At 36.0% G+C, this 19,042-nt stretch overlaps 1 protein-coding gene across 4 annotated transcripts in view; it reads right to left on the minus strand.

Moving 5' to 3' along the window:
* Positions 1 to 19,042, minus strand: part of RABGAP1L (RAB GTPase activating protein 1 like) — a 221,620-nt gene that overhangs the window by 82,160 nt on the left and 120,418 nt on the right. For all 4 annotated transcript variants that reach the window (XM_061452053.1, XM_061452052.1, XM_061452055.1 and 1 more), the window contains 3 exons: positions 15,605 to 15,679; positions 11,906 to 12,031; positions 10,404 to 10,547 (listed from right to left, as the gene is read on the minus strand). In XM_061452053.1, coding sequence (XP_061308037.1) covers positions 10,404 to 10,547; positions 11,906 to 12,031; positions 15,605 to 15,679 — 345 coding nt within the window. The remainder of the gene's footprint in view (positions 1 to 10,403; positions 10,548 to 11,905; positions 12,032 to 15,604; positions 15,680 to 19,042) is intronic.

Consider the following 19,042-nt stretch of genomic DNA (forward strand, 5'->3'; position numbering starts at 1 on the left):
GAACTTCATGATGTTGGCACTGGCCCACCTTTCAAGCACGTCAGGGTCTCTCTAGATGGAATCCCTTCCCTCCAGTGTGTTGACAGCACCACACAGCTTGGTGTTGTCGGCAAACTTGCTGAGGCAGCAGACTCAATCCCACTGTCCATGTCACCAACAAAGATGTTCAACAGCCCTTTAAGAACACCACAGTTAATGGTCTCCACTTGGACATTTACAGCAAGATGTTTTAAATCTCAAATGCCTTGACCAACCATTTTAGCAACCCATTTTATAAAGACTGAACTACACACCTGAGCTTTTTTTTTCTAATGCATGCAAGACCATTCTAACATGGCCAAGTTTAATGATGATGATTATGAAAAAGAAGGCTCAGCTCATTTTTCCACAATCTCCTATCTAAAATCCTACTTCATGTACCAAACACTGATTTATAAGATTCAGCTTAAACTTCTCCATCTATTTTAAAAGGACGACCGAAAATATCAATGTGCACCAGACACATAAATCATTGCTAGCAGTATCCCTCCAGCAATTTTATAATGGAAACATGAAAGTACATACAAATCATCCAAAAGGGGTAAAGACAAGCGAGCTCATATGAAATAAGCTTTGGATAATTATTTTTTAAAACCAAAGGTCATATGATTAACTAGGCATTTTGAAATAAATGCTTTAATATCATACACCTCTCAATATTTTTTTTAAATTGCAAATATTAAAGTTGTTCATAATTACCTAAACACTTGGGTATTTTAATATATACGACAGTCAAAAGCAAAAAACCACACTTACTTAACAAGAACTGATATAAAAGCACAATAATGGTTACAGGCTTATCACCAGGTTGTACCACTTCCCGATTTATGCAGCTATTCTCTTGTTTTTCAACCTGAGAAGCTTTGCTGCTAATGAGCAAATGTGGGGGGAGTACACAGCCTGCACAGCTCACAGACATTAAGCCCACAAGCAAAGAGCCCTGAAATGAGGCATGTGGATATCCTCCTCCAAGAAGCTTTTAGCTAGCCTTCTGCAGAAGGCTAGCACTTTCTATGACAGCTTAACTTATCTGCCTAGTTAAGCATCTGCACAGTATCTTTTTTTGTTCCACAGGTGTTATTTAAGAACCCTCCTAAGCTTGTGTAGAGTCCTAGAGCATTTTAAGAGATCTCATTAAGCTCAGGAGTTTCGGAGGAGGAATAAGCCCATCTCAAAGCAAACAACTCTTGACTCTTCTGCAGTCAAGATGGCAAGATAAGGGTCAGGAAAGGGAAAATGTTAAGAGTTTGTGACATCTTACAGGCTCTTTATGGCTCCTGCTGAGTACCCTGCTGTTCGTTCTCTGCTTTACAAAGATTGCCATAGAACAGCACTTACTCAAGAAGGAAGAGCATAGATTTGTAGAATAACCCTTTGTACCTACTGGGATGATACTGTTGGGATGAACACTCACCATCCAGTAGGTCACCATTTAACTCATTAAGATTGCACTTCACAGAACCATCACCTTATTCGAATTGTGTGTCAAAAGACTGTAAAAACAGCGAAAATATATCTCCTGAGACTGTAAAAACAGAACACTTCAACTGGAAATAATGCATGTGCACTGAAATTAAGACTGGCTTAAAATAAGTTGAAATCTTACTACATTAACTCTCTTCTAACAAGAGATTTTCAGTTCCTTAACTCCCTCTAAAACCAAAATTCCTTCTGCAGACATAAGTCCTCCTTGAGGACTCCTGACTTTGAGACCTTCCACAATCTGAAACAAGATGATTTTTGAAAAGGCCTAAAGATTGGGAACAAAGAACAATCAAGATCCAATTTTGTAGGATCCAGTTTGTATTCAATGAGATCTCTGTGACAGAAAGGATGCTTGTGACTTCATTTAGAAGGGAGGAGGCATATCTATCCATCTGATCCAGCAAATCTATTCAGAGACCAGGAAAAAAAGGAAGTTAAGGGGGTAGCAAACTAACACTTGCTACTAGCAAAGCTCAACAGCCAAGCGCAGAGCTGACAGAAGAGTCAGGCCAAAAAGTGTAATCATGAAATATCTGGACAACATATGATAGGGAATGACTTAAGACTTTATCACCTCTTTTAAAGCTTCTCTTCAATGACAGAAGCCTTGGGAGAAGGTAGACTATACTAAATACTAGTATCTCTTCCTCTCCAACCCAGACCACTGAAATACCTTCCTCTGGTTACACAGCAATACTCTCTGCATCACTTTCACAAACAAAAGGAAGTGAAACTCTTTTAAAAATATGGAAAATTATTTTTTTATCTGTGTCCTTATCTGTGGGTTTGTTCCTAGATATGCATGACATGCAGGAGGAATCAGTGAATATACCGATACAATATTCTCTAATATTAAGCATCAGTTAAGAAGAATGCATATGAAAATCAACTGAGCACCTTTCTAAGGTCAGATAAGACTCAAGCCTCACATGATAAGCCATCAGGCAAACCATTTAACCTGTTCCAGCTTTCTAATAACTGAATTTCCCTTTTTTTTAATAGAGAATTTAGCTATTCAACTGGAGTTAATTTGACATTGTTTTGTAATCCAAAAGTGTTTCATAATTATGTGTTCAGTTGCACACTTTCAAAGGAGCTACAGAGGGTAATTGGGGTTACAAACTCCAAAGGAGAATTAAAATTCTATTTATGCTTTGGATTGCTTCCAGCAAAACATCTTTTTGGCAACTCTAATATGTTCAGAACATACAATAAACTTTAGGAATGTGACAAATGTAATTATTTTGCTGACAACATAAATACACGGTCTGAAGCTCAAGTTTCTCTTCATAAGTAGCACAGTCTTGGAGTATGCTCTGCAGGGATATGGATGTTAATTAACATCTTTTACTCAGATATAGTTTGTATAGCTTGTACATTTATTTTATTTCAATGACAAGACAACCAAGGGAAAGAAAGGTTAAATCTTGTTCAAATAAGGTACAACATACAAAAACAAGCTTTGTATAAGCAACAGATAAATCTTGCTTACTAAACAGTTACATTAGAGAGAAGAAAAACAAAAAAAAGAACCAAAAAAACCAACCCAGATCAAATTGCACAGAGATCTTACTGCTAACGTATGAGGTATAGCTGACTTAGACTGGCCTTCCTCCAGTGACTCCATATACATTGCCTTCTACAATAACTCACAATAGGAAATGCTCTAAGACAAGAAAGGCAAAAAGAAAGTACAGAAATCGCCATCCTGAGACTATGGTGCTGTGAATAATACAGAAACCCAATTACAATCAGTTGACTGAATTATCAGATAAGCAAGTACTAGAGAGATGGTTAAAATGTCACCACACAATTCGGCATTTGTTGTGCCACTTTTTCTATATTTTGCAGCATGAGAAGGCATAGAAAATACTGCCAGGCAACCATGAACCTGTATTAGTATGATTTTGCATTATATTTTGATTGGTTGCTTGCTTTTAACAGAAATGAATGGGATTTAAGAGTACTGGTCAATATTTACATGGTTTAGGTGCTTTACATGTAATTTGCTGCTGAGATGTTGCTATGGCTAAATGAAGGTAGAGAGTGCTATGAGATTAACACTTCTCTCCAGCTTCTGTGACTGTTTTCAAACCATAAAAATTACAGCCACAGAATTTTAAGTCATCTCCACGTATCAAATTGCTCCCTGATATTAGGCATTTCCACAGCTGCATGTTCCTAATTCACAGGCAACTGGTTACGGGCTGGCAGTACGCTTTCTCCATTTGTTTGACCAAGCCATATAGTAATATTATGTTTCTGGTTTTCAGAGGTTTAAATTACAGGGATTTTAGACATTCCTTTTCCTCTTTCCAAACCTGATTAATATGGGGACAAAGAAAGGGGCCTGAATCCACACTAGGCATCCAGGGCCTTATCACACTTAAATAAGAGGACAGAAAAAGAGGCCTTATTATCTCTGTGGGTAGGACAGGTCCTCCAGCTCTCACACAGAAACAGAGAATGACTATTAGACATGCTCAGAGGAGCAGGAGTCTTCCACACCCCAACTTTTTTGATATGACACAAGATGAGGGTTCAGAACATGTCTTAGCAGAGAGCTGTGCCTCCTCTGCTTCTACATGTAGCCATATAACACAGAAAAATGCATGCCCTTGTTACATCAATTCATGCTTCCCTGCACCCCATCTGATCTCCCTCCCAAGGTTCATTTTTAGCCTTCCCCCTTTCTCTGCCACAACAGTCCTGGTCCCTGCCTCTCCACACCTTGACATTCATTTTATCTTTCCAACAATCACTAGAATGCAAAGTTCATATTTTGATTTTACATACTTAGAAAATTCAGTACAGCCTCAGATTCCAAGCATAAACTAATGGGAAGTGTTTTGGCACAGGCAGACTGCACTACCCTCTTTTTTAAAACAGTCCATAAATTAGCTTAGCTTCCTGGATTTGTTCATGGAATATCACACTCCCATTTTGATACATACCTTCAGTTATTTCTGAAGCAGTTTTTGAGGACTGCCAAGACTGCTTAGAATATGCTGCTATTCAAAATACAGCAGATGGCACTGGTGTTAAATAAGCATTATGGAAATTTACTGTATTCCTACAAAATCAATCAAGTGAACATCAACTAGTGGCTAAAGTGGCTAAAATACTTCAGTAGCAATGGGGAAAATAATTCGGAGACATGCTGTGAACATGACATTAGTGTTGAAGGCACAATTTAGGTCATTCAAATAGTTTCCTCATCTTTGGTAGCTTTTTACCTGTATCTTAGAATATTTTCTGAAATGGAAGCAGACTCAACATTTTAGGACCACAATATTTATCAACATCACCAAGAAGGTACCTTCTGTTCACATAAGTTATCTTGAATTGCAGATTGTTGTGAGACTGTTTTTATTTTGCTCATGCTGAGCATTTATCACCAGCCTTGTTATTTTGGGATAAACAAGCTGCAGCTATGAGTGGAAAATACATAAATTACGGATGCGCACAGGAAGACCTGGACAACATAGCGTGAATGGTTACGTTAAACCTTGTGGCTCACCAAGAACCTCTTATATATAATCTATTAGAATACTCTTCCCAGTCTAAGTTTGAATTATTAAAAATTCTGTGTAGCTTTGGAAATAAATGGAATGTTTTGTGTTCCCTGTCCCTATGGCAATACAGAACATGGCATTACATAGCTCCAATATTTCTGCTGTTGACTGAAATTTTATATCCAAACATCTAGCACTTCTTATGACCTTCACTTTGAAAAGAACTTAAAATTCTTTATCATTCTAATTTGAATGTTTGAATCATACACAAAAGCTTAAAAAAGTTCCTCATGCATCAAACACTATCAAATACTACATCCTCTTTTCCTTCTTTTTCCTTTAATTTCTGTTCTAGCATTGAAAAACTCCCACAGTAGAATACAGCTGTAGTCATCAGATAAATTATGCTAAAATTACTTTCAGCATGGATTTAAAATAACTCATCTAAATACATAAAAGCAAAATATCCAGGGCCAGAAAACCTGGTTTTGCAAAAAAAAAAAAATGTTATAATAGCTGACACGTCAACAGACGCTTGAATGTAGCCAACCATCATTACCACTGGACATGCATGCTCAAATTCTAGTCTTCCATGTTGAGTCTGATAAACAACTGATTCTTATTAAACTAATTAAAAGCTAGTTATAGCAGTCTCAGAAAGAAATCCTGTCCAGTCTCTTTACATGAAACAGCAGCAGCTGATAAAGACTTCAGAAAGGAGACTTAGCTCTAGCACGCATAATGCAAAGAGCAATGGACAGAAGACACAGTCTAAATGCCAAAGTCTAATTTCCTATATTCGTAAGAAGGAAAACACAGATCCCCCCTGCCTTTTCCAACTTGCATGTAAAACATTATTTTGTAAAGAGTACTGAAATAATACAGGCATACTCAGCATAGATCTATACTTACTCAGAAATTAAGCCTAGCTTTTAACATGCTGTTTCCAAAAGAGATTATTTCTAGCAAGCCCAGTCTGCTGTTTTGTAAGATTTACTAAAGCAGTCATAACTGGAACGGTTAACAAACGTAGAAAACATGTGAATAGGTAACTCCAAAAAGTTCAATTCTTCTTCCCCTATAGATCTACAGAAGATAAACAACTGTACCCAATCTTTTATTTAAGTCACATTTCATCTGAGCACAGATTTACAGAGGAAGTGGGCTTGTTTCTGTCTCAGTTCCTGAGGAGGTTTAATAAATTGTTAATCTGTTCCTTCTCAACTTTGTTGAAGGCATCACAGAAGTATCTGACAGTGACAGATAAAAAATAGCAAGCTATTATAGTATCTACTATTCAGTGAGTACTAACACACAGAGACATGTCTTATCATCTGAGTGATACCATACGGCATAGTGTTTCCTGACACATCCATTCAGTGAGACACATGTAAGACAGAAATCAAATATTCTGCACCAATAGCTATAATTCTTCCAAGATTTTCATTATTTCATTATGAAGCAGTGCTCTCAGGAGCACTACACAACATGGTGACACATTTTTACTATCAATAGATGCTCATTTACTAGCATCAAGTCATTCACATTTTAAAAGGTTTTTAAAAACTCCCATCAGTCTTCATTATCACAGATAGTTTCACAAAACTGATGATAAAAGTTATTTTATACAAAGTTCTGAAGGCAACAGTTGATAAATAAAGGCCAAGGAATGATGGTATCTAGCTTTCAATTCCTAATTCTTCCACTGTGCTTCTGTGTGGTCCTGTGAAAGGTAATTTCACTTTGATATTAGCTATGTTGGAAAACATTTAATTATTTTATATGCAAAACTGGCAATCAGGTTTGTTTTTTTTCTCTTCTAAATGCCTAACTAAGGTCACTTATTCAGTGCTTTTAAAACACACATTTTAATTTTAAATTGAACATTTTAAAATGCAAAATAAAAAAAAATGTCAACTCTTTGATATTTTATAACATAAGCAGGTGCAATTGTTGCACTGGGGACAGCTCTAAGTGACATGAGCTTTACCTAGATGAGTCTCTATTTCTGAGCATGACTTTAAATAAATAATTTAAAATGGAACAAAAAGAGACAGGAAAATAGAACAGGCTCACAAGGTGTTCAATAACATAATGTCATATTGAATGATAAGACTGACAAGTCGGAATACAACTCTGAATTTGATCGACATTCTTCAATGCAAACGTGTAACAAAGGGCGAAGAGACAAATGAAGTGGCTGAAACAGGCAGCTAAAAGGAACATTGCAGAAAGGTCTTCAGCTAATGCTGACATGTTAAAATTTATCTCTATAGCCAGGCTCAAAGCCAAGCAGTCTGCCGTAATCACATGAAAATCTTCAACTGGATGAACAGGTTTATGTTCATACTATGGAGTATCTGCCTGAAAGCTCAAAATTTTCTTCAAGTTTCTGTCATATGAAAGACAAAGAATTCCAAAGTATTTCATTTGTAGATGAGAACTGCTGATAAAGAACTCTATCACAGAGGGGCTATGGGAAGTCCCAAATCTGTATCAATTTAAATAAAATTATTCCTTCTAAGTCATTATGTGAGAATGATGAAAAACCCCTGACTGTAATGGCACTCACTTTTATAGATTTAAAAAACTTCTCCATAGAAGTTAATTCTTATCATAAATTTAGCTATTTTTTCATTGGACATGCTCCTGTCCAGGAGGTCCACACCCCATCTTGCGCTACTCTTCCACCGTGCAAGAAAACATGCCTCCCTGGTAAGCTGTGAAAGTATAAGATTTCCAACAGGTATTCCTCCTCTCTGGACAGAGGGTTACAGGATACCTGTATGTACCATTTCACTCTTCCAGCTGCCGTCAAAACCTCAAAAAGCAGCCGATACAAAACTTCTTGCTTCACAAAAAATTGTTTAGCCGTAATTAAAATATTTTCACAGGGACCAGAGAAGTTCCCTTGGAATGAATTGTTGGCAGCACCCATTCAGCAATGGTTTTAAACTTGGTTTTTTTTCCTAATATTTTTCTTTCATAAAAGAGTTATACAGGATGTAAACATTTTGTCAACAGACAGGACAGGGATGTGGAGAAAGCACAGTCAGGAAGGAAGTTGAAGGCTATTTAAAATTCATCTGTATCTATGACAAATTAATGAGAAGGCTGGAAGTTTGTTCTTAAAAACAGAAGAGTTCACTTCAAAGGCTTTTTGAGGATTTTTTTTTTTTTCCCAGAAGAATATGTTCCACTGTTAGCAGCTGCAACTCCTTTTTCCCCTCCACTTTCTGGAATTACAGGCATGCTGTTTGTTCAGAGATAAAGTGAAGAACAATTTAATGCAGACAAAAATTATTTTTTGACTGCTCCACTACTCCTTCTGGAGGGTGACTAGACAGCCAGCTTTACAATACGATTTCAGTCCTCTGTTAAGGAATTGTTTCTTTCTTATTCAGTCTATGGCCATATGCCTTCAGATTTTATTTTCCTGCTATGAGAGCCAACTAGGTTTTTTATTTTAATAATATTTTAGTCTACGCTCCTCCCACAAATTCTCAGAAGTGCCTGTTCCTTTAGACTGGTTGACTCCTGGATCTTAGGAGCAGCTTTCCGATAGTCTACACTGTTGCCTCAGTATGTTGTCTACACATTGCCCCACTGTTTCTCAAGATGTCTGTATGTATCTTCTCACTTGAAATCAATTTTCTTATAATTTCTGGTTTATTTTTAGGTGTTGTAAAAGAGGCTTACTTAGTTTCATGTGACTATCCTCCACAAATTCTAACAAGTTCCCCTTCCTTCCAGGTTCTAGTGCTGCGCTCTCTCACATCTCCTTGAATTCTTTCACCTTCTTTCCCAGAGTAATTCCTTCACACACGCCGAGATAAACATTGATAGATGTGAGATGAATGCAAATGATTTAAGAGTTCTTTTTTTTTCATTCTAAAAATTACATCTATATTAACCATGACATAAAGACTTCTTCAGCTTATTCCATCATCAAGCTTAACATAATAAAAAGCACAGAAGCTTTAGACAGGTTGTAACTATGCTGCTATCACAATAATCACAATTATGAAACAATGTTCTGTACTTCTTGACAAACGATCTCTTAAAATAGTAATTTGTGAATGCAGCTCTACATCAAGACCAGAATGAAGTAATAAACTGAGCTGAAAAAGAATTATCAAATCCACACCAGAAGCCCATTCTGAAAATTAACACTAACACTAACAGTTCACAAGTGATGAAAGGATTGTGTTAATCTACTGCATGATCAAAGAAGAGGATAAAGAGCAGAAAAACTAGCTTTTCTGCCTTTTCTATTAGCTTACTTAAAATAATCAAGACATTGTGTAAGAACTAGAACTCACATATTTATATGGAAATGTGGGATCATTTCAACACTACTACTACCTTTCATGCTCACTTGGACCCCTGGCGGTATTACCACTTTTTGATAACTGAGCACCAACACGTAGAAGAATCAATACTCTTAAGGAAAAAATTACTGAGTTATGAGCGGTGGACAATACCTGTTTAACAATTAATGCTATTAAGGCATATGCAGCAAACCTAAAAATTCACAAGTAAAGCAGTTCACAGTAAAAACTAAAATGAACTAGCATCAACAGTGCTTCATACTCATGAAGTCCTTTGCATTTAAAATTCTCAATTATTTTATTTATTTCTATTTTTTTATGTTTGTGACCCATCTAAATCAAGAGGAGGAAATCAGTGGCACGTTCAAAATCAGGTTTAATTCCATGGATGCCCTGACTTCCTAGTAACAAAAGGAAGTACTAGTATATTACAAAATAAGCATTCCAGACTATTAACCTAATTGGCCAACTTTTTTTCAAGGAAGTCCAGATACAGCTACTATACAGAAATACGCCATTTTGTATCTGGAGTAATGTGTTTCTTAGTTGGAATAGTAGGGCACAAAAACAAAAGGGAAGAGCACCATTCAATTGTGCTCTTCGGCACTTCTTACTATTTGTTTAATATCAGACCAGCAAAGCAAGATGAAATACTCTTACTGTCTTTGGGCACTCTGAATCACGCAATCTGAAAAGCTTTTCCTCTAAACACCTGCTAGGCTTTTACTACTAGGTGTCTTGCAGAAAACAGAATTCCTAACTTTGAATAAATTATTTAACAAATTAAATGAAGAACAGATGTGTGCATCAGATATTCTTAATTAGATCCCTTAGCAAAGAATGAGGCAATCCAGAATTCTAATTTTAAAACCAAACCAGCATTTCACTAAACATCATTTCATCGATATAACCATGTTTCTACATAATTCAGTCACACGTTTTGAAATTAAACAACAAATTGCTTCAACAAAACAAAAGAAGAAGAATCATTTGTCGAATGGAGGAAGGGCTTTCTGATTCAAGGTGTTTTTACCTCACAAAGTAGTAAGTCAATGATGTGGAAGACCATGCACAGTGGAAACTTGGCAGTAAAAAGAGTGAGGAACCACTGGGATGCATACATATGAGCTTCCAAATTGAGGTCTGAGAAATGGCCATACAAGTCTGGTAACTGCTCCTAGGGTAAAGGAAAAAAAATAAAACCTTCAGTATTACTCATTAATCTCTGTTCTTCATCTACACTGCGAGTAAGTACCAGCTTCCTAAACACTGAAAAATACAACAAAGTGAAATCCTGGTTTCTTTTGAGCAATGAAAATACATTTCTTCATAAATTTCAGTGCCCATGGTTACAGGATTTTTTTAGTAAGGTATCCACTGTGGATTCTATCATGGTATCAGATAATATACTGGGATTATGTTGAGAAATTACAAATTGTTTTAACAGTCAAAAGGCACTTGTGAAATCTATGTCATACATAGGGCATATTTTTAAGTTATTCCTTCCCTGTGTCTTTCTATAAATGCTTCTGCTATAAAAAACAAAGGGTACTAGCACAAGATCACACTGCGGAGCTTGAAAGTAACAAAGCACATAACTCCATCAGACAATTTCTCTAACTAGGGCCATATATAAGCAACACAAAATAAATACTGTTAAACCTACTGTAAATAGGTGATATATCCATATTCTGTTAACAAAGTAAAAATCTTTGTTAGTGTATGTAAATATGGAGAAGACCATATGCTGAAGTAACAAATTAATTAGTACATAATTCTACTTCATCAAGTAGGAAATACACACAATTTGACATCTGAAAAAAAAAAATCATTAAATTCATGGTGGTCTGTTTTGTTTGGTTTTACTATCTCTCACAGAAGCAGGTAATGTCATCTATGATAACTGACTTCAGTAGCTAGCTTCCACAATGCTAACAAAAGTGCAGGTCAAAGCTTAATGAACTGTTAGTAACTTGTTATTAGTCAGAATAACAATGTGGAAAACTTGTAGCCGTTTATTTATGTTAAATTGCTCTATGAAATAATTCCTTCTGAAAAAAGAACAATGTACTTAAGACACAGTAAAAATCTACAAAATGACCTACACTTGATTTGTATTTCATAAGCTTCAGGATGTCCTGATTTGCCTGACCTCTGAACCACTGACATAATTTACAAAAAAGTAGGATACTGACAGATGGCAGTCCAAAAGATACTCTGGCCTTAATAGAACAATCAATATCACAATTTAGGAAGAGAGTTAGAAAACAGAGAGGAAGAAAAAACAGATACCCGTTCTGCTTGGATACAAAGATTGCCAGCAAGATTGGTATATGAAAGACAAAACAAATCAGAAATAAATCAGACTCACAAAGTTTGGATCCAGTTATTAAACTTCCCTCTTTTGGTTCTACCCTACCTCTAGAAGGAGAGGGGTTTCATTGTCTAGTAGCTTATGTAAGCAAAGCATTAATGTCTTCTCCATGCCAGTATCTCCATTTCTAAAATTAGAAGAATTTGTTACCCAAGTCCCACCTGCATTAACTTCTCCAGCTGGAAAAACTTGCAATGGAGATCTTCAAAGTTATTTCTGTAGAGGTCCCTCAAGCCATAGTCATACATTATTTTCACAAATACACAGAACGCCTGCTCTTCTGGCATCTGTTTGGAAAAATACACAAACATTGTTTTAAAAACTAAGCTCAGGCTGGAAATGCCTTACACAAATACACATGCTGAAATACCTCACTCATGATGAATTCAGAACCAGGAATATATTATAATTTTTAGCAAAGCACTCAATGTAGATTTAAACAATCAAAATCTCAGAGGGACTGTTCTCCTTGATGAGCACCTTGATGTGGCTCTGCAACATCTTCTCTTAAGAAAATGTGGGAGCATATCATAGGTTCATGTATGTATACATCCCTACAACAGCACAACTGCTATTGGTATTCTTTATGCCAAACAGATATGAGAACAAGTACACAACTCTCAGCAACAGAACAATGAAAAAAAAATATTAAGAAAAAAAAAAAGAAACAAGAAGAACTCAAGATAGTGATTTCCACTGAGACTTGGTTAAAGGGAAAAATTCAGAAGAACTGTGGCAGCCCCAACCCTTACAGAGAATAACACTTATCTACTTTCATCCAAACCCCAGGACATCAAAACTCTCCGAAACCAAGTTTCCCAGAATGAATAGAGAAATTAGATATTTTGGCTTCAGAACCTACTTGAGAACTCAGGAGGGCTGATCCCATCTGTTAACATTGTGACTTTTTCAGAAGCCTTATCTCCTTAATCTCTATTTAATTTTGAATAAAATTTATCATCCAACAGAGTATTAGAAGATGGTTCTAAAAGACAAGCTATGTAAGCCACTTTAAAGTTACATTTGTTGGCTTGAGCCTACTGAACACTGCATTTGTAGGAAGCCTTGTGTCATGAAATCTCCACTTAAAATGTCTCCACTTCCCCCATACCTTCAGGTAACACAGCAATAGGGAACAAGCAGAGTCACTGCAGACCCCAGATCAGGTTTTCAATCACATTAAAAACAACCTTTCTTTTGCAGGCACCAGATTGTAACAAATGAAAACAATTATTAAGTATAAAGAATGACAACTCTAGACCTTTTAGTATATTCACTCATTCAGCCTTTTGCCAGCCCCTTATCAAATATCAGCAACAGATAAAAGCTCAGTATTTCCTTCAAAGAGAATTTTAATCTCTTGATATTTACCTCCAGGGTTTCATCTCTTATGTTCAGCCTATGATTATGACCTCTCTCCAAGGCTATGGGCAAACACTTTCATTTTGACTTTCAGATATCATAAATAGAAGTAACTACCTAGCATAAAGAACTGTCAGATCAGCTGCTAGCTACCCATCTAAACTAGGTTTGCCTAGGACAAGCACTTAGGAATCTCAAAGCTCTTTATCACAATTTTAGCTGCATGGAATGTTCCCCACTGACAGCAGATAAAAGCTGCAGACAAAGCAAAAAGAATAAATGGTTTTATCCTGACCAAAAAGACCGCATCTACACTAACAGTAAGATGAATGCAAATTTCAGGTTTTTTAGCAAAATAACTATTATTTCGAATAAAATGACAGTTGCTCATGCACAAGCACACCTACCTTACATGCTCAATCAGACACTCGTGCATTGATAACCATTCCTTCCCCAGGACAGGGAAAAGGAGTAGGAACAGAGGTTAGTACTAGGCTAAAATCATTTACAAGCAGAGACGACCGAGTCCTCACTCTCAGTGATAGAGGTTCTCCAATATTACCAACCCCAAGAATTCAAAACCGTAACTCAGGTTTTAATTTCTTATTTTATTTAAGCAAAACACATTATTTTGGGCATATCCATTCTGATTTGTAACATTTAAATATTTGCTTCTTATTGTCTTTTCTCTGGATTCATAAAAGCCAGAAACTTACCTTTTTTTTAAATTTAATTTTAGCTTTTCACACTGCAATCGCAGAATAGTTTGGGGTGGAAGGGACCTTCAAAGGTCATCTAGTCCAACCCTCTTGCCATGACTAGGGACATCCTGAACTAGATCAGACTGAGTTTTTGCAATGACTCCAAACAGTAGACAACAAGGGAAAAAAAAGAAGTCAAATACTGTGAGACTTAGAGAAAAATAATTAAGAGTTGGCAACACTGTCCCCTTGTGATTAGAAGTTACCTGCTGACCTTGGACTAGAATTTCATCAAAGCAGCAAAATCACAAAAATCCAGGATGGAGGTTCAGGCTACCCAACCATCCCTGAAAGATAACTACACTGAAAAGAAAGGATAAACTGTCCCAGAAAAAAAGGGGAAAGGAATGAGTCTAGACAGCCATGCAAATATAGAAGAGTTAAGAGAGTTTTGCAAGCATTCACAGCATACACACTGGTTGGAGAATTTGAGAAAAACAAGAGTTTGAGGACATCCTGGGAAGCTCCCAACTTACATGTGCTCATTGAGACTGCTCCCCTTCCCCCCTTTCTCTGATAATTTCAGTTTAATATCCTATTATGAAAGCAAATGTTATAAAGGGCATATTAAAAAGAGTGTAATTGTCATTTACACTTTTAAGTGTACAGGGCAATCTTTTCTAACTCCAGAAACATCAGAAACAGAGGTGATTCTCTATAACAATGACAGAATACAACTGAAAGTAGCTGAAGTATTAGTCAAATGTTAAGAATGTGACACCCACTCACTTCTAAATGACACTGGTATTGAAAATGGCTTATTCTTCCAGTGCAATTTAAAAATGCTTCCTTGGGTAAAAAGTTAATTGCAAAATAACTGATAAACTAATTCGCAGTCTATCTGGAATTGTAATAATGTGACTAATTCAGGTTTATCCTTAAAGAATCTAAAGCTTCTCTGTAACACTGCCACTGTGTATCGTGCTCCTTAAGTCTTCAAGCAGTCATACAACTCACTAGGAATTACAATTTAAATTAATCTGAATTTGAGTTCTCAGTGCCTTAGGAAGTGTACGTGTAACATATACACCACCAACAGCTGGCTCAAAACCATAATCTGAAATTTATTTGAGCCATGAATAATAATTTATTTATTAAAGCCTGACAGAAAAAGCAGGTAAGAGCCTGAGTAAGAGTAAGCCTGATACACGCACTACTTGAATCTGCTGCCTTTCCACTGTTACATCAAAGTTAAAGCATCTTGCAAATATAAAAATTGTGTATTTATCTATACATACATGCAACTGTATATATAGCAAGCAGCAGATCAAAGTTTGTACAGTTTTTGGTTACAGGCTAAAATATCAAGGTTAAAACTCAGCTTTCATTCAAAAGGTATTATAAAATGTGCCTAGAAGAAAGCTGTCACTGAAAATTAATGAGACTGCTTGCTCTGGTTAGTGACTCTGAAAATATCTCCCAAAGTTAAATTCCCCATAAACACAAAGGGAGTTCACCTATGTGACAACTAAATTAAAATATTAATATGTAACAGATCAGTTTCACGTTTTGACACAGAAGTACTTGACAATTTAATGGATTTATCCTAGATAAAGGAAATCTACATTCGTCAAGATAGAAGCCATTAGTCATTACTTGCCAAAAAGCTACAAGAGGAAAATGAATACAGACAAATAAACAACAGTAAATATCTGTCAAATAGCATGTTACAGTACTACTTATTTCAAAGCTCCTTTGGTTTCAAACATCAAAGCTTTCATTTTGCAATTAACTCACATGAAGTAGAAGCACAGCTGCAAGGAAAGACTGTCCCTGGCAATAGCCAATGTCTTCATCATAAACAGAGTATGCCTAGAAAAAATAGAAGTCAATATATATTTAAAATACACACAGGCATTATCAAAACGTGTTATAATCAATGAACTATTCAGAATATGTAATACTATGCAGGCTAAAATAATAAAGAGAGTGAAACTGTAACCAGCTTTGCTTTGGCTTTCAGGGAATTTGAGGAAACACAGGTCACCCCCAATCTTCCATAGCTGCCATATATGTAAATATGTTTATATTTTTAACAGCATGAAAGGAGTTGGATGCAATTTCCTTCCACCTAAATCAAGGATAATTCTGCTGAGTTGTGTATCGATACAGCTTTAATGATATAAGAAATACGAACTAAAATCCATGTGAGTTTGTATTGTGGGGAGCATGCCTGTTTGGTTTTGGAAAAACAAATTCTGACATCATGAAAGTATAGGACCTGAGGTTGTCAGATAACCACCAAGAACTACTCTAGCCTGCAAATTTTAACAGAAACTGTTTTTCCATGTCCTTGTTATGTTGAAGAAAGAACAAGATTCATTTTCCTACAGTAGGACTGACATAATTCTATTTTTTTTTTTAATTCTTAAAAAAAAAAAAAAAGAAAAAGAAAAACCAAACCTAAATTAACCAACCTTTCCTTCCCCCTTTTCTGAGACATGAAGACAGATACTGTTTTGAACGAGATGTCAGAGGATGTTAAGAATTTGAGGAAACTTGAATAAGTATAAGCAGCAGGACTGACATCCTGAGAGAATAAGCAATGGACTAGTGTTACAGCCAGGGAAAACAAAAGGACACGGGCAGAGTTATATGGAAGAACAAGCAATATGAACCAGAAAATCTACCCTGCCCTCACAGCACCTCCAAGACTATTTACAGATAAGAACTGGAACACCGCGCTTATATTCTTTTTTAAAGTCTCGAATAAAATCAAGATTGCAAATTCACTGAAAGAAAGCACAGAGAGACTGTGAATAAACAATGTCAGGTATGCTGGGGAGCCAAACCCACCTGGCTATCGTATGATATTGAAAAACTGGCTAAGCTTCCTCTTCAAAAATTAAGAATTGGGACTCTAAAAGAGATGCAATTCCTTTCCAGCCAACAGAATTAACATACTTGCAAATAATTTCTGCCAGAAATGTTTTGAATTATTGAAACCACCTTTCTCTTTTAATGTGACATGAAAAAAATAAAACATTCATACAGAATTCTGCAATGATTCCCAAAAATGAGATTTCTGTAAAGAATATAATCTAGGTATTCCTTGAAAACTGTTTATAAACAAGTCATCCATACATGTCCTAATACATTTGTAGCTTTGTGAAAACTAACTATGGCTTACAGGTCTTTGTCATTTTCCATATTCTTCACCATTCTTTTGAATCAGATGGGATTAGGGAGAATCTGATTGAAAATAATCCCAAATCCATTGCTCAGTTTTAATAGTCCAGGAAATACAAAATGACTAATCCCATAAATTACTGAAAAAGAAATAATAAAAATTGAAAGAACCATTACAGCTCGGTTCAGGTTGGGGGCCTCCAATGTAAGAAGGATATGGACCTGTTGGAGCAAAGTGCAGAGGAGGGCCATGAAGATAATCAGAGAGCTGGAGCACATTTCCTATGGAGACAAGCTGAGAGAGTTGAGGTTGTTCATTCTGGAGAAGAGAACGATCTGGGGAGACCTTAAAGCAGTCTTCTAAGTACCTAAAGGGGGCCTACAAGAAAGCTGGAGAGGGACTTATTACAAGCACATGTAGTGACAGGATAAGGGGGAATGGCTTTAAACTGAAAGAAGGCAGAATCAGCTTAGATATTGGGAAAAAAATTCTTCACTGTGAGTGTGGTGAGACACTGGCACACGTTGCCCAGAGAAGCTGTGGCTGCCCTATCCCTGGCAGTGTTTAAGACCAAACTGAATGGGGCTTTGAGCAACCTGGTCTAGTGGAAGTTGTCCCTGCCTGTGGCAAAGGGATCAGAACTAGATGATCTTTAAAGTCCCTTACAACACAACCTATGATTCTATGATTATAGTCTACTTACTAGTTTAAACCAGCTCTAGCTACAAAAATAAAATATAAAAAGTAAATCCAGAAATGTACATTAGCAGATACAAAACTTTGAATTGAAAAAAAGAAAAAAAGGGGTGCACTCCTGGAAAAAGTTAATTTAAAATTAATCTTTAGCTACTAAGCCCTGAAATAACAGAAAATACTTTCAACACTTAAATCAATATTGCATATGGCCAATTAGAACCATCCACTGGTTAATTATTATCATCATGAGTCTTTACCTCCTTGTTCCCAAAATCTATTACTTTATGGATGCCTAGCATTTTATTTCTACAGCATTCCTGAAAAATGTATTACTCTGGCTTTTGAAAGGAGAGCTCTATTGGAAAAAGATATGCAGCATTATAAGTAATGAATTTGACTTATGATTTCTTCATGATATATAACAACACTTTTACTTTACATACAAAAAAATAATAATAATCCAGGCTAAAAAATGTATAGTAAATTATGAAAACGTGAGAAACATTATTAGCACAGTAACTTAACAATTTGCTGAAAACTGCAATAAATTAACCCAAACAAGTTTCAAAATAACTATTGAGAAAACAACACACTGGAACAAACTGCCTCAAAAAATACAGAAAGTTATCAGAAATAAGATGATACTCCTTTTGAGATTGTGAAAGATGTCAAAACAATGGCAGAAGAGGGAAAATTATGAGCGTGCAAGAAAATCCTCACTCTGCATGTTAAATACAAAATTATGAAGGAAGACCAAGAACTGTTCTCATAATCAATTTCCTAAACACATTAAACCTAGTAATCAATCTGTTTGAAACACATCCAGAGCAGGAAGACAAAGCCTCTACTAGGAAAATACATGATCAAGGTAGAAAAGTTGTATTTAAACTATAGCAGAAAATCCATGTGAACTTTCTTTGTGTCTCTTTTATTACAGAAGAATCACAGGGGTTGTTATCCTGCTCAGACCATTTTTAAGACGGGATGTGTTCAACGATCTGTGAGTATCAGAAGAGGTGTTTAATTAAAAGTAATAAAAATACTAAAAATTTATTAAGAACAGCAGTGTTCACCCCAAAAGGCGGGGGGGGGGGGGGGAAGGGGGCTTCTGGAAGTAAACAGGTAAATCATTCAAGATGAATAACTTGAAATATTTGTAAAAAGAGGTGATCCACAGAACTACAAGTCAGTACGTACTTGGTAATACTTTTTTTTCCTTAAAAAAAACATTCAAATTGATTAGTGCACACAGATATACATAGAATAAATCAAGAGAAAAATGTTCAGTAAAACGATGGCATTGCTAAGAAATCTTTGAAGCAATCAAAAACCATGGAAAAAAAAATATT

This window comes from Pezoporus flaviventris, unplaced genomic scaffold, assembly GCF_033815535.1.
Source record: "Pezoporus flaviventris isolate CSIRO_AGI_PZ_B2104156 unplaced genomic scaffold, CSIRO_AGI_Pfla_v1 ptg000013l, whole genome shotgun sequence".
In the NCBI taxonomy this organism is placed as follows: domain Eukaryota; kingdom Metazoa; phylum Chordata; class Aves; order Psittaciformes; family Psittacidae; genus Pezoporus; species Pezoporus flaviventris.